Source organism: Cottoperca gobio, chromosome 4 (assembly GCF_900634415.1).
Source record: "Cottoperca gobio chromosome 4, fCotGob3.1, whole genome shotgun sequence".
Taxonomy (NCBI): Eukaryota; Metazoa; Chordata; class Actinopteri; order Perciformes; family Bovichtidae; genus Cottoperca; species Cottoperca gobio.
Genome location: NC_041358.1, coordinates 22,254,650 through 22,269,054, shown reverse-complemented (window position 1 = coordinate 22,269,054; position 14,405 = coordinate 22,254,650). Strand labels below are relative to the sequence as shown.

At 38.4% G+C, this 14,405-nt stretch overlaps 2 protein-coding genes across 4 annotated transcripts; both read left to right on the top strand.

Annotated features, from left to right (window-relative positions):
* The first annotated feature begins 6 nt into the window (after positions 1-6).
* On the top strand, positions 7-6,012 carry LOC115006801 (ras-related protein Rab-11B-like). Its single transcript, XM_029429316.1, has 5 exons — positions 7-162; positions 1,270-1,465; positions 1,994-2,187; positions 2,764-2,844; positions 2,939-6,012. The coding sequence occupies exons 1-5, from the start codon at positions 123-125 to the stop codon at positions 3,082-3,084; spliced, it is 657 nt and encodes a 218-aa protein (XP_029285176.1). The 5' UTR covers positions 7-122; the 3' UTR covers positions 3,085-6,012.
* Positions 6,013-6,302: 290 nt separating this feature from the next.
* On the top strand, positions 6,303-14,383 carry march2 (membrane-associated ring finger (C3HC4) 2). 3 transcript variants are annotated; one of them, XM_029430223.1, is made up of 5 exons: positions 6,303-6,605; positions 9,308-9,613; positions 10,268-10,472; positions 10,755-10,964; positions 11,129-14,383. In XM_029430223.1, exons 2-5 carry the CDS (start codon positions 9,432-9,434, stop codon positions 11,279-11,281), a joined length of 750 nt encoding a protein of 249 aa, XP_029286083.1. In that variant the 5' UTR covers positions 6,303-6,605; positions 9,308-9,431; the 3' UTR covers positions 11,282-14,383. The 3 variants fall into 3 exon arrangements, with proteins under 3 accessions (XP_029286083.1, XP_029286085.1, XP_029286084.1); XM_029430225.1 differs by having other exon boundaries at positions 6,304-6,605; positions 10,268-10,463; XM_029430224.1 differs by lacking the exon at positions 6,303-6,605 and adding an exon at positions 8,640-9,110.
* Positions 14,384-14,405: the final 22 nt, after the last annotated feature.

Sequence of the window (14,405 nt, the reverse complement as noted above, 5' to 3'; positions counted from 1 at the left end):
CCAAACTCACGTGCTCAGTCTTTTACTTGAAGGCGGTGCCTACTAGCTGCCGGTTTGGAGGATTGTTGTTGTTGTTTGTAGGGAATAAAGTACTTAAAAAGTACAAAAACTAGTCTTGCACAATGGGGACCCGAGATGATGAATACGACTATTTGTTCAAAGGTAATTTCTTTTTTTAAGGTGGATGAATGACAGCGTGTTAGTCCTCTTTGTAAGTACGATGACAGTAGCACAAACTGAGGAAGTCAACTAAGCCAGTGGCAATGCTAAAGTTAGCTCTACTAGTAGCAAAGTAGTAATCGATAACATGAGCAAAACCTGTAATCATAATTATAAGTTCACCTAGCAGTGTAATGCTATAACACTTCGTCTTCAGTGGTTGTAGACTGCAAACTCGCGAACCTATAAGCGAGTCCATTAATGGAGTCAACGCTAGTGACCTAGCAGGCTAACGTTTAGGCAAGTGAGTGGCTAAATAAGTAAGCTAAAGGTGTCTTGCTAGCTAGCATGGTAACTTGGCTTCTTGGCCTCGTTAAAATCACTTGAGACGAAAGTAAGTTTATTAAAACTGAAAAATATTCAACAGCCATCATCTGCTGTCCAAGACAGAAGCTTTATTTCAAATGTGGCTCACTTAGTCACCTTACGTTTAAGCTAAGACTACCTAGCTAACTTGCTAACATCGTCAAACAACGAACATAGTTAACTGCTGCTTGACATTTCTCTCCGTGCTGCTGATGATTGTCACATTATCAGTTATCCTCTACGTAAGGTCTTTAGCAGGCAGACACAATTTTAAACATGTGAGTTGATAGATCGATGCTATATTAATTCCCATGGAAAATTGAAGTCACATGACACTAAATGAGGTAGATGGGAAACAACATCCAATGAAAGCCATTAACAATAGTCAACAGTAAACCAGAAGACAACTTCTAAAGTACTAAATGTGCACTGTATGCTAGTTCAAGTAAGTAAAACCGTGTGCTGTACAGCAAAGTGCTGGATTGAGTTTTTTTTTTTATATGTATATAAATAAATAAATAGATTCAACACTACCTTGTAATCTAGTTTAAATGGCTGAAATGTTTCACATGGTGGACTGAAGTTTAAAAATGCATTCACTTACTCTGACCAATGTAACATGGATAGGAAGAAAACAAGCTAAGCCCCATCATGATTGCACACTACTTACTTTTAAAAGTGTATCAGACTATTCACGCAGGCTGCTGTTTCATTGTTTTTCTACTGTGTGGATTTTGCTTCTAGTCGTACTAATCGGAGACTCTGGAGTGGGGAAGAGTAACCTGCTGTCCCGTTTCACAAGAAATGAGTTCAACCTGGAGAGCAAGAGCACCATTGGGGTGGAGTTCGCCACCCGCAGCATCCAGGTGGACGGCAAGACGATAAAAGCTCAAATTTGGGACACAGCTGGACAGGAGCGCTACAGAGCAATCACCTCAGCGTGAGTTATTTTATTATTATTTTTTGACTGCATTATATACTAGTTTTGTGGTAGTTAGTTAAAGAATAACATGCTGTTTGAGCCTATTGGGATCTCATGCACGCAGTCAGTATCCTATTTACAATCCTGCCTTAAATGCAAAGTCTATTTCTTAACTTCTTTATGTAATCTCTATATGCTATACACTATATAACATAGTGAACATGTATTGGATCATCTACAAATACTTTTTAATTAAGTTATCACAAAGCACGTCATTTAATTTGGTAATTTTACTATTTCTGTACTATATATATATATATATCCAGTATATTAAACTTCTAATTTCACATTTACCGCAGCAGTAAACATGCAAATTAAGTTAATTTACGTAAAAGACTGTCATCTTAATTGTTTCTGCCTGAAATAGTTTTCATGATAAAGGTTACACATTTACACATTTCTTTTTTTATCCTCGCAGCAGATGATAGAGAACATTGAGGTAATTCTTGATTCATCAATTTCTTGTCTTTGCTCTGCTGTCATCAGGTATTACCGGGGTGCAGTTGGAGCTCTCCTGGTTTACGACATTGCCAAGCACCTGACGTACGAGAACATTGAACGCTGGCTCAAGGAGCTGAGGGACCACGCTGACAACAACATCGTCATCATGCAGGTTGGAAACAAGAGCGACCTCCGCCACCTCAGGGCGGTGCCCACTGATGAGGCTCGAGCCTTTGCAGGTAAATTGCCATTAGGAAACAGCATTGCATTTCAAATAGAGGCATTTAATTATAAAAGCAAGAAATCTGTCTGTATGTCCTTTCCATTCAAATAACACTTTGAAAAAACAAGCGTACAGCCGGGGCGGGGATTCAAGGCTCTGCGAACTGAGTCGAGCATGTCGTCTGCAGCAGGCCTTTACAGGCTCATTGACAGTTACAGTTACAAACAAACTCTTCTTCATTTCCCGGAGTCAGTGAGCGCAAGTGGATATCCTGCTGGAAAAGCGCAACTCAAATTGTGTGTGTAATGCATACTAATAACATTATCACTGGCAAAGTACCTCCCATATCATTGGTGTTTCTGACCAAGAGTAGTAGAGTGATGCAACTATGTCATGGTAGGTGTATTGCTGAGGACCCAAGGAAGCACAGTGTGGAGTGTGAAATTGCTGGGATGAGCGGTTATTGAGAAAGAAGTTCTTTTAACAAACCACTTATTTGAAAAATATGCAGGTTATTATCCAAGCTGTCCGTTGTTATCATGCATTTAAATAGCTTTAATGTGTTAAACATTTCTCCTCTTTTTCTGCTCAGAAAAAAACAGTATCTCGTTTATTGAAACCTCTGCCTTGGACTCCACTAATGTAGAAGAAGCCTTCAAGAACATTCTCACAGGTAGGAAAAGTGATAAACTGTTCAATATCTAACGTGTACTGTTAATCTCCTGCTAATGTAACGTTCACTGAACAGTCACTGTTTTCTCTCACAGAAATCTACCGTATTGTATCTCAGAAGCAAATATCGGACAGATCTGCACATGATGAGTCTCCAGGCAACAATGTAGTGGACATAAGCCTCCCCCCAACCACGGACCTGCAGAGGGGCAACAAACTCCCCTGCTGCCAAAGCCTGTGACGCTCATATTTCCTTCTCCTGCTTTGACTTTCTGTCGGTCTGTCTTCTCTTCACCTCTGGTTTACTTCAGTTGTCATGCTGCTGTCATCATGAAACACTCATGCGTTCAAAAGTCTGTGACACCAAGACTCTTGTAGTTGACATTCCTTTTTGCTGTTTTCTTTGTTTTTTCTTTGTTCGTTTAGTCTTCCTTTGATTCACAGCCTCGCGATATGACCTGGATGAGGAGAGAGAGAGAGAGAGAGAGAGAGAGAGAGTAACGCTCTTATTAGGTTGATCTTGAAGCTGTAGTAAACTACAATTTCTTTTTAAGTAACTAGCCTTCATGGTCCTATTGACCCGCTCCTGTTGAAGGAATGGTGAGGGATCAGTAGACCTCAGTGCTTCAAAGTGCTTTCTACCGCCTCCTTTTCTCAGCTTGCAATGATACAGACTTGTTGTCATGATCTGCAACAGTGGAATCCCAATTTCATGTCAGATCGACCTGATTCTGCCCATCATGCATTACGGGTGTAGAAGAGGAGACAGGAAGAAGGTACTTCTGGAGTATTGATGTGTTCTCTGCTCTGTCTGGATTTTCTATTTGCCTCCTTTTTAATTTTAATTTTCCTCTTTGAGCACTGTGCCCACTGTGGCATGAAACTAGCATGAGCCAGGGACCAGACTGGCTGTGACTGTCTGACTTAATATGGGCAAGTGTGAAACAAATGAAGGGTTTTTATTTGTGTGTGTGTGTGTGTGAGTGCGTTTTTCAATCTTAGTGCACAAAGATACCAAAGGATGTAATAGTTATCCGTTTTGGGTTTTCTCATTTAAGCGAATTCAAAGCTGCTAAGGTTGCATTTCATTGCTGTATTTGGCAAACCAATCCAGGCTATTTGCAAAACAACATGTAATGCTTTATAGCAAAAGTAATGTTTAAAATGGTGGTGTGTGTGTGTGTGTGATTTATTATTTGTGTAACAATAGTATCAGCCCGGATCAAGCCTTGTATTCCTGTCTTGAGTTGGCTGAAGTCAAACTCTCTTTTAAAGGATACTTCACCCCCAGAATGATAATTTGTATATAAATGACACACCTGGTGTTTCCTTGAATTCTTAAAGAAAAGTTTTTCTTGCATGCCTCCACAGTGAAGGAAGAATCCAAAAACTAAATGGGGGGGGTGCATTTAACAACAGCAAAACTTCCGTTTACAAACTCTCAAACTATAAGTCTCAATTATCCAGTCGTACAGTTACTACTTTCAAAATCCAGCCATTTTCACTAAAGCCTTACTATTTAAAACACTTCCACATAAACAGTTTCATGCTTGTGCTAATTTTAAGCTTTTTAGCGAAAAAGGAATGTGTATTGAAAGTTGTGAGCATATACAAATGATCCTTTTTGGGGGTGAATGAAAATCTCTTGCACTTATGTCCGATAATTTCAGTGGAACATGTCACCATATATTTTTAGAATACACTCAACATCTTTATCGAGTAACATTTTCCTGTTGGCTGTAATGGAAACTGTTGGTTAAAAGGAAAAAAAACTATTGAGTTTCTTTTGTCTTAAGCAGCACTTTCCTCTCGTGTACTAAATCACCCTTTGCTGTCATTTGAAAGTGATATTTGTTGAAGGGAAATTGATAAAGATGTGTGTAATCTGAGAACATTTAAATGGGGGAACTAACTAATTAAAAATGCTCTTCACGTAACACTTTTACTCCGGCTAGTTGGGAAAGTGGAACAGAAAATCAGAAGATTGCTTATACGGTTGTCTGAGATGCCAATTTTGTTTTTGCTCATCTGGGAGAAATACTTTCATGTGTGATTGATTTGATTCATTATTTTAAGCAAAATGTCACATTTCATCAGAAGTATGTAAAGGCAGGAAACGTAAACTTGTTTTGCTATTTTAGCATCAAACTGAAGCATAAATAAACCTTATCCACATGACCATACAGGAGCCAGACCTATGTTTGGATACATTACTCACTCCGTGTACCCGTAACTTAATACTGTGTTCACCCCTGTTGTTTTGTAACATTGGTGTCAACTGATGGGTGGTTGTCCTGTCAGAGGAAATGTTTGTACGTTGAGCCTACATGCTCCAGCTGCATTCAAGTCCAGTTGACAGGCCACCTTTTTTAAATCTGCCTGTGATCATCCACGAGATACAATCGTAGTTTTACATAATTTAATTAATGCCCCTGTGTACAAGGCAGGCTCCCTAAAATATTAGATATTTGTTTTTAGAATTCTTCATCCTCATTTAAACAAATCTAGTCAATGTGAATGCATTTTAGCACTACTAAAACTTTGTAAAAACACAAAGAAATTCATGTATTTTGCTTGTTCAATCCAACATGGTCAGCATTTCTGAAAAGGCTTAATTAAGTAGCTCTCCATAATTAATTTATAATGTATGTAATATTCACTATGCAGTTGTAAGACCTGCCATTTACAGAACTGTAAAATAAAATCTGAAAATGTTCAGACAATTTGTGCTGGTTAAACGTAGTCTGTTTTTCGTATTTGTTTTCAATTTAAAATGCATTCTAGAAACCAAATGGTCCTTGGTCAGGGCTTTGTTTTTACTTTTTATACATCTCTTTATTGTAGAAATCAACACGGCAAGGTGTGACATTAGGAATATTTAGGCATCATTATATGGGACATAGGGTAACTAATATAGGAAAGACAATACAAAACTATAACTTAACAGTAAAGGAAGGCAATACAATCTAATTTCTCAACAAAGAAAATAAATAACCTGTAGCATGACTACATGGGAACATTTCTTATTGACAATAAGTTGGATAGACTCAAAGTACTTCCATAATTCAATCCTGAAAAGTTCAAAACATGAGTGAGACCTCGAGATTTTGGCTTTATGGATGTGAAATTTCCCCAATAAAATGAATGAACTAACAGTCTGTTGAAATTACATTTGAGTGTCAAAGTAATCCTTTTTATCTTTCAGAATCTTGATATGTACTGGCATTCATAAATGTAATATTTAGTTGTTTTTTTCTTTTTTACAAAATGCACATTTGTTATTAAAAAAAAAGCTAATCTTCACACGAATTTGTTGGTGGGATAAATAGGCATTTTATTTATGTTTTAAGTATTTATTTCTAATGTGCTCCTTTGTCAGGTATGTTTATTTATTCTGGGTGTTGTGCTTATGAGATGTTTTCGGTGAGCGCCCCTCCCTTTGGCAAGCTGTTGTTATTCACACAATCACCTTTGAACTCGTCCGGTTTGTGTTTTGCCTCGTCTGCACCGCATCAGAGGCAGACAGCTGATGATGAGCCTCTGGGGAATATTTAAAGCTCCGGAAAAGCGGAAGCCTGGCCTGCTGTGTGTTATCAGCTGAGGAGGGCTGCTAGTTAGCACAGCGCTGGATAGCATAGCATTAGCTAGCGAGTTGCACTGTTAATTCACACATAAAGCTAAAAATGAAACGAGAAGAAAACACGAGGATATTGTGGCGCTAATGTCTGCCACCGTGAAGTATTTTTGAGAAGAAGACACAGGGTGAGTAGAGCTTTTTTAGCTTTCATTTTACACCAGATTGACTGCTAGCAGCTAGCTACTGACAGCTGGCAGCTAGCTAACAACACAGCTGTAACGGACACCAACGGTTTATTTGCTGGGCAATGAAAATTGATATTGATGTTTCTTTTTATGTCAGTGGAAATACTTGGAATAAGTGCTGCTAATGTCTTAAATATGTCACTGCAACATAGCTATACACAACTAATTTATGTCGCCACGTCAATATATTATTGTGTTGACATGATGACAATGGTTTCTTGAGCTCATCACTTGTCACTTGACCTTTTCTTTGGATAAACTTTTATTGGATAAACTTTTATATCACTATTTATACTATTAGTGTGTGTTTGTGTACACACACACACACACACACTTAATATTAGGCAATAATTGCCCCCAATGTTTGTTGTTTTGAGGCATTTACACAATCACACATGTTCTTCCCCCCTTGATTGTGTTGTATGTGGTTTAATGGGGCAAATACGTTGAATTTGGGGGCAATTTTTCCCTTAGCACCTAATTATTTTTTAACACTATAGCCTTACATTTACTACAGTCCTGTGTATATGCAGTTTACTAAATTGTAATTACTGTCTTAATTTATATTACTTAATTTTTCATATTTTATTTGTTATATTTTATCCCTTTTTTAACTTCCAATTTGTTTCTAATGGCATGATCTTTTTTTATACATTTTAATTAGCACTGTTGGGGGGAGGCTGTGTGATAACAGCCACGTTACCTACTTATGAAACAGTACAAATTAAAACTAGTTTAGTTTGTTAGTAGTAAATGTATCATGGCATAATGTAGTATCTGTAGTTATTAAATGATGAATCAGTGTTTTACAATGTCCATCAGGTTACATATACATGTATAATTGAAGCATTTGGTTTACAAATGACATAAGTTTCTCAGAATTGAAAATACATTGGTCTGTTTTTACCCCTGTGTTTTACATAGAGTACATCACCCAGAAACTGTAACTTAATAGATTTTGTTGTTGTCTTAGTTTAGGGGCTACCCTTTTGTTTATCTGGGTCAGGGATTGTGCCTCTTAATCGTGTCTCCCCCCCCATGCTGTATCAGTATGCATATATAATAACACCAAGCAGTAATACTGAATCTGTTTTGCCATTGCTTTTGAATGGGTTAAGAGTTCATCTGACCAGGAACCTGTATAATCAAGTCCAGGCCTTCAGGCTTCACCAAACATTTGCAATGCTGGATGTTTTTAGTTTTGGGTTTAACAATCTAAATGTGAACAAGACAATATGATATTTGAGATTTATTACAGCTAATGTGACATCTACAGTTTTAAGGGCTGAATATTTAATATAACAGATGAAATCAAACAAACACTGTTCACCTTGGGGATAGTAGATCATTGTGGTTGTTTGTAACGGTTGTAGAAAATAAGCAGGAGTAGAATTGTTATAATAATCAATGTGGGGAATTTTTATATAGATGAAACATCTCTTCACGTGCTCAGTGTCCACAAAGACAGAACATTATTTCCCTCTGTTTTTGTGGATTTATTTCTATCAGATGTTGTTATCCTAAAAATGGTTGTAGAGTGTAAATTATTGTATATATTCTTTATAAGGAGATAGAATAAAGACGCCAAAATCCCATAAAGAATGTCTGCACCATCTGTCATGTTAAACCTCCTGTTTTAAAAACAACAACACCAGTGCTGAGTACATAGGATTATATATTTAGTATGTTAGTTTGGGTGTAATGCTATGGTTTAATAGTGTTGTGTATACATCTACAGGCCTTCTATGAGCAACAGTGACCCAATATTTACCTAAAAGTCTGGTATGAAGGATCAAATGTAGGCTCAGTATGTGTCCGCTGTCTTATGCCATATACAATATGTTGAACATATATAGTTGTGCTACCATCTCTGAAATCCTGAAACAGGATGAGACACTCATTTCTTTAAAGATATAGAATACCTACACATTTATCAGACATACTTTTTGGTTTTATAATGTCATGTCATGTAATAACTCATAACTGTATCTATTGTCCTGTCAAAATGAAAACATTTCAAACAGAATTATCCGTTTTGTCATTGGCCTGTGTCTCTGCAGGATCATTTCCAAACAGCAAGACAAATGTACTGCAGCAAATTCAGCAGTCTGTCTCTTATCTTTAGTGAGGGGTTATCTGAGGGGAGACAGCTGTTTATCAGTCTGCTGCACATCACACTCGCCGCCTCTGACGATCACGTTTGCTTTTATAATGGATTACCAGCTGCTTTGGTCAAATTGACCGACCTCCAAACTGACAGCTTTCTTGTACATGACACAGTGTCTTTGTAGATAACCTTAGTTATTTTAACACGGCAAGAAATTATTAATAGTACATGCAAAAAGCATAGTATATAATATGTCATAAAGAAAGTCCTTTCTGGGTATCTTGAGCTATATTGATACATCAGTGTATTGGTTGAATATGTTTTTTATTGATGATCTGGTGAGTATCTGCAAATTAACTTAAGCTGTAAAGTAAAATATATGACTCTGAAATGTAATGGAATAGAAGTACAAATTAGTGTAAAATGGAATTACTCTAGTCCATGTCCCTTTTTAAAACTCTACTTGTGCATTAGTTAATTAAAAGTACTTAAAGCCATTAATTGTCAATCTGTTTCTCTCTTTCTCTGCTTGTAGAAACGAACCATTCCCAACCTGTTGAGATCAGAGTTTGTGCTTCCTGCTCCCCAAGTCAACCTTCGCCTCTGACCCTTTACACCCTCACCTCCACCTCTACAGCCTGTGTCTGGCCACTGTAACCATGACGACAGGGGGGTGTTGCCACCTGCCTGGCTCTCTGTGTGACTGTGCGAGCAACACTAGCCTGTGGAAAAGCGTGGAGGAAACGGGTGGTGACGCGTGCCAGGCGCTCTACGTCACCCAGGTCACAGCCATAGATGGACGCTTGCTCTCGTCTGTGCTCAAACCAATGAGCACACAAAGGTAAGACCTGCTTACGCTCGTGATGTCACGAGAGAAGGACTGTGGGGTGAAGTAACATGATCAGAAATCTGCAGGACAAGACGAGCACATCCCAGTGGTGCAACTTCATCCTTATTCGTTCTATAGGCCTTTTTCACAGCAGACCTTTTGACTTGTCTTTGTAAGGAAAGCACAGATCTGACTAATAACATTAAAGCTGACTCTGTTTTATACAAGTGTGCCAGTGAAGTCATGACTGTGTCAGTGAGTCAGCGTGCACAATATGAGGGCTGCGGTCAAAAAGTAAAAAAAAAAGTAGTCCTCTGTCTTTTCCTAACCCTTTTTCTTTGGAAAACGGTCATGAGACAACCGACTGCACTTACACTAGGCCATTTCACTCAGTTAGGAAGCTTCCCAAGCATAAAAGACTATTTGACGGACCCTGAAATTGAAGCAGCTAATAGAATTCAGCCATCATTAATTTATCTATTTACACGTGTTTCCTACAGTGACATGTCAATATTTCTTGTGTGATATTATATATTTATTTATTGAATTGTGTTTTTGAAGTACGCTTTGGATTTCATGACACGCCCCTTCTGCATTTCAGTATTATAACTGTATTTGTCAAAAAAGTTATTTTTAAAATGTTAATTGTTTTTTCTTTTGTCTTAGTGATGGTCCCATCTGTCGTATTTGCCACGAAGGCGGCAACAGTGAGTGTCTCCTGTCTCCATGCGACTGCACAGGCACCCTGGGCACGGTGCACAAGAGCTGCTTGGAGAGGTGGCTGTCATCTTCCAACACCAGCTACTGCGAGCTCTGCCACACAGAGTTCAGCATCGAGCGCCGACCGAGGCCTCTCACAGAGGTAACAAAGGTCAATGCCCTTTGCCTTGTCTGCATCCTTCTGCTTGTCTGTTTTTTATTCTACTTGCCCTGATTGTTTGTTTGTGAATGACGTGAAGGAGAAGTAGCTTCTTTTTTTTCTCATCTTTCGGCTTGCTTGCTTGTTGTTATTATAATGTGCCTTTTCCGTTCTTGATTGACTTAAGATCTCTCTTCCACTTGTCTATCTATCTCTCCCTCACCTTCTTTCTGTCTCTTGTATATATATTCTCCCTCTTCTCTATTGTTCTGTCTTCTACTTCTTATGTCACAGTGGCTGCGGGACCCCGGCCCTCGTAATGAGAAGAGGACGCTGTTCTGTGACATGGTGTGCTTCCTGTTTATCACACCCCTAGCAGCCATTTCAGGCTGGCTGTGCCTGAGGGGCGCTCAGGACCATCTTCAGCTGGGGAGCTGGTTGCAGGCTGTGGGCCTCATAGCACTCACTATTGCCCTCTTCACCATCTATGTCCTGTGGACCCTGGTAAAAATAAATTCACATACAGATTAGAGTGTAAACTATTGTAATGCACGTTTTAAAATTGCATGCTTATTTGCCTTCAATGTGATTTTAAGGGCCTATTATAACTTTTAATAACCAGCTTAAAGTTGATGTGTATAATTGACCTTCCTTTTCTCACTGTTCAGGTATCTTTTCGCTACCACTGTCAGCTGTACACTGAGTGGAGAAGAACAAATCAGAAAGTACGTCTTCTCCTTCCTGAAGCCAAGGACTCTTCCCAGCATTCCCTGCTCTCTACCAAACTGATGAAGAAGTCTGCCAATGACGGTATAGTGTGAGACCAAATGGAGACTGTTGATGATAAAGGTGTCTTTAATGTGCGGGGGCTGATTGTCGCCTGCCAGCTAGCCTTTAAAGAAGAACTTGTGGACTTTTTTTGTTGCTTTTTACAAAGAAAAAGTCCTTGCCCCATCAGTATTTAATTAAAAAAACAAATCTGCCCTCCCGTGGGTGCAGAAATGAGCACATTTGAAATGGAGTCTGGGTGTTGACCAAGCTTATGCAAAGGCTCTGAGGAACTGGAGCCGCACATGGGGATGTTGCAGAGACATGGGAACAGTCTTTTCATCATGGATACGATGATTTAAATAACAGTGACGGTGGAATAAGAAATGACCAAACTAACTTGTTTAGTGGACTGTGAAATGTTTTGATTATTGTTCTGCCTGGTGTCAACAACCCATCCATTGTCCACAGATAAAGTCATATCTGGGCACGCCCTTACCTACATAGGCCTTGCCTTCTCTGCACAACGTTGCCCATTAAGGAGCTCTTTCAAGCAATTATTGTGTGATCCCATATTAATCTTACATCTTTGATTTATCCACAATCCAGATGCCACTTTGTTGTGTGAGATCAAACATTTAATTTTAGCACAAACTAATTGAACTTCTTTCACGGTTTTTCTTTTTGTTGGTCCATCTGTTTTAACATCTCATTGAAGAACGGGTGGCGGCACAGCATCAGTAAAGCCAGAGTGTGCAATAAATCACTGTGGACATCGAGGTACATGAAGAGACCTCTCCCTACATGCACAGTTATGCATGCAAGCACAGTTTTGCAGGATTTTTTTATTTAGTAGTATTAGTGTAAATCATTTCTAAAACTATTTCTACCGAAGTAGGGTTTAACAGTTCTTGTGTTATCAGCACTTAGCGAGAATTACTTGTAAAGATCGAAACCCCATCAAATTGGCTGTGAGAGGAACATTTCCCCAAGTGTTGTTGGGTTGCTGATGCATCCTTTTACTGCCCGTTAAAGTATTTTAATTATTGCTTGTTGGTTGTGTTTTAAACCATACACATCACCATTTTCTGTGCTGGTGTTTCTGCCAATCTAACATAAACTTTACCCGCCAACAATGTCTTTCATGGTGGGTACATTATGCAAGCACCACTAAGGCTTTCTCCGACTTTAGCTTTGTTTTGTCTTTTCTTTCAAGGAAGTCATTTGATCCTTATGTGCTTTTCTAAATCCATTTGATGGATGTCAACATTGTTTGGGGTGCAAACCTGCCCTCCTCTTGTTGTCACGTTACGTTGACTGGACTCATTCGGGTCTGTTGCTTTGGTGGGAGATTAGAGAACATTCTCTTCTCTCTTCTGCAGTTTATTAATCAAGTCACTTATAGTGTCGGGAAACAAAGCACAGTGTCTGCCTGGTTTCCAGATGTCCTGGTCATAACATGGTCCAGTTTGTTACTGTATTGAGTTAATGTAAAGACGGTTGCAGTAACATGTGAACACACAGGGGGATCATTTTGAAGATTAAAAACTACAACCACATGTAGTATTGAGAGACACCGATGTTGTTCAGCCTATGGTCTAGATAAAGGTTTCAACACTTTGCCTTTTTTATTTTTTTTTTAAAGCAACACTGTTTTGGGGTGATTCAGGCTTCAAGCCTATGGTTCAGTATTATTCTGCAGATTTTTACTATTTGTAAGCGTTTCATTTATAACTGTGCAATTCTGTGGGGTGCAATACAAAGTTACATTAGCATTGGAAGCTATGAAGCGAGCTTAAAACGTGTCTAAAGATTATTATTCATTTTATGACAAAATCACAAGTATTGGCTTTTTAGATTAGTGTTTTTTTTTCCTCTCTATTCAGTGGAATGACATTTATATTTTTATTTAATGAGTGATCATACTTTTGATTATCATACTTTTATTAATGATTAATGGTGATTAACATACTGATCATGATTTGTTTGTTCTATGTGCTTTTTGTTAACTTTCAAAGTAAGGGCACGGATCCATTTCGCAGAGACATTCACTATTGGCACATGCACGTGTGCAGAAGCCAAAAGTCTAGATTTTATGCATACTTGTTTGTTATTCATGTGTTGTTTTTTTTAATTTAAAATGCATATGTATTTACTTTTATAACAATCAGGCTTGACCTAACAACAAATTAAATGTTTCCTCCTGCAATCTGAATTTTCATGCTTCAGAAACCTTGTGATTTTGAAATGACTCAAGTTTGGAGGCTCTTCAGGGTTGTTGTAAAACATAAGTCATAGTGACAGGGTGCGTCTCAGTAGAGCTGTTTCAGAAGGAAAATGACACCATATCGTCGTGTTGAGCAACCCTGCTTCACCGTTTGACTGCTGACTGGCAATAACCGTCAGCAGTGGGTGTAAAAGTTATTTCCTTGCCCTGACCTTTTGTCTTCAATAACATTACACTTTGGTTCCTTTAGCTCCTGGTGGATTGTCCCACATACTGCCCCAGTTAATCTGGTGTTTGTGTTTTTAACTGATCTCAGAACAAAGGATTATATACTGCAATTGCTGCGGAGCCTTACAAGCTTATGAGTCATTTGCTCATCCATGTGTTTACTGTTTGTCATGCATGAGGCTTTACTCAAGTATTGGGATCTGACTTGTAGCAATGTAAAGGTGCAGTTATTCAACAAACAACTGAATTTGTAGGTCAATGCAGAAGATGTCTGAGCATCTATGATACTTATAGTATTGGGCGTTTGTACAAAGTTGCCTACAAAGTATGCAACACTGCTCATTCTTTGGCTCCCAGCAGATCCTCATATCTCCAAAGAATGTTTAACCATAATAACAATTCAAATCATTGTTTTCTTTGTGGTTTATTACATCAATAAACATGTAAATGTTACTTCTGTTGTGTTATGTTGTCTAACATGTGTGTAATGTTTCTACATGTATTTCTTGGAGGGCGGATATGTTGATATGTATTATTTGTGTCGCAATTCTTGACTATTCACATTTTTAAATGCTACAATGTTTATGGCGTGCTGTGGGGGGGAAAATGAAGATGTCTTCACCAAAATACCGGTACCTGCAATTAGCCAAGAATTGTTTGCAAAGCAAATAAAACATGATATATTATGGGTGAACAATAACTCTGGTGATTTGTTTTCTTGT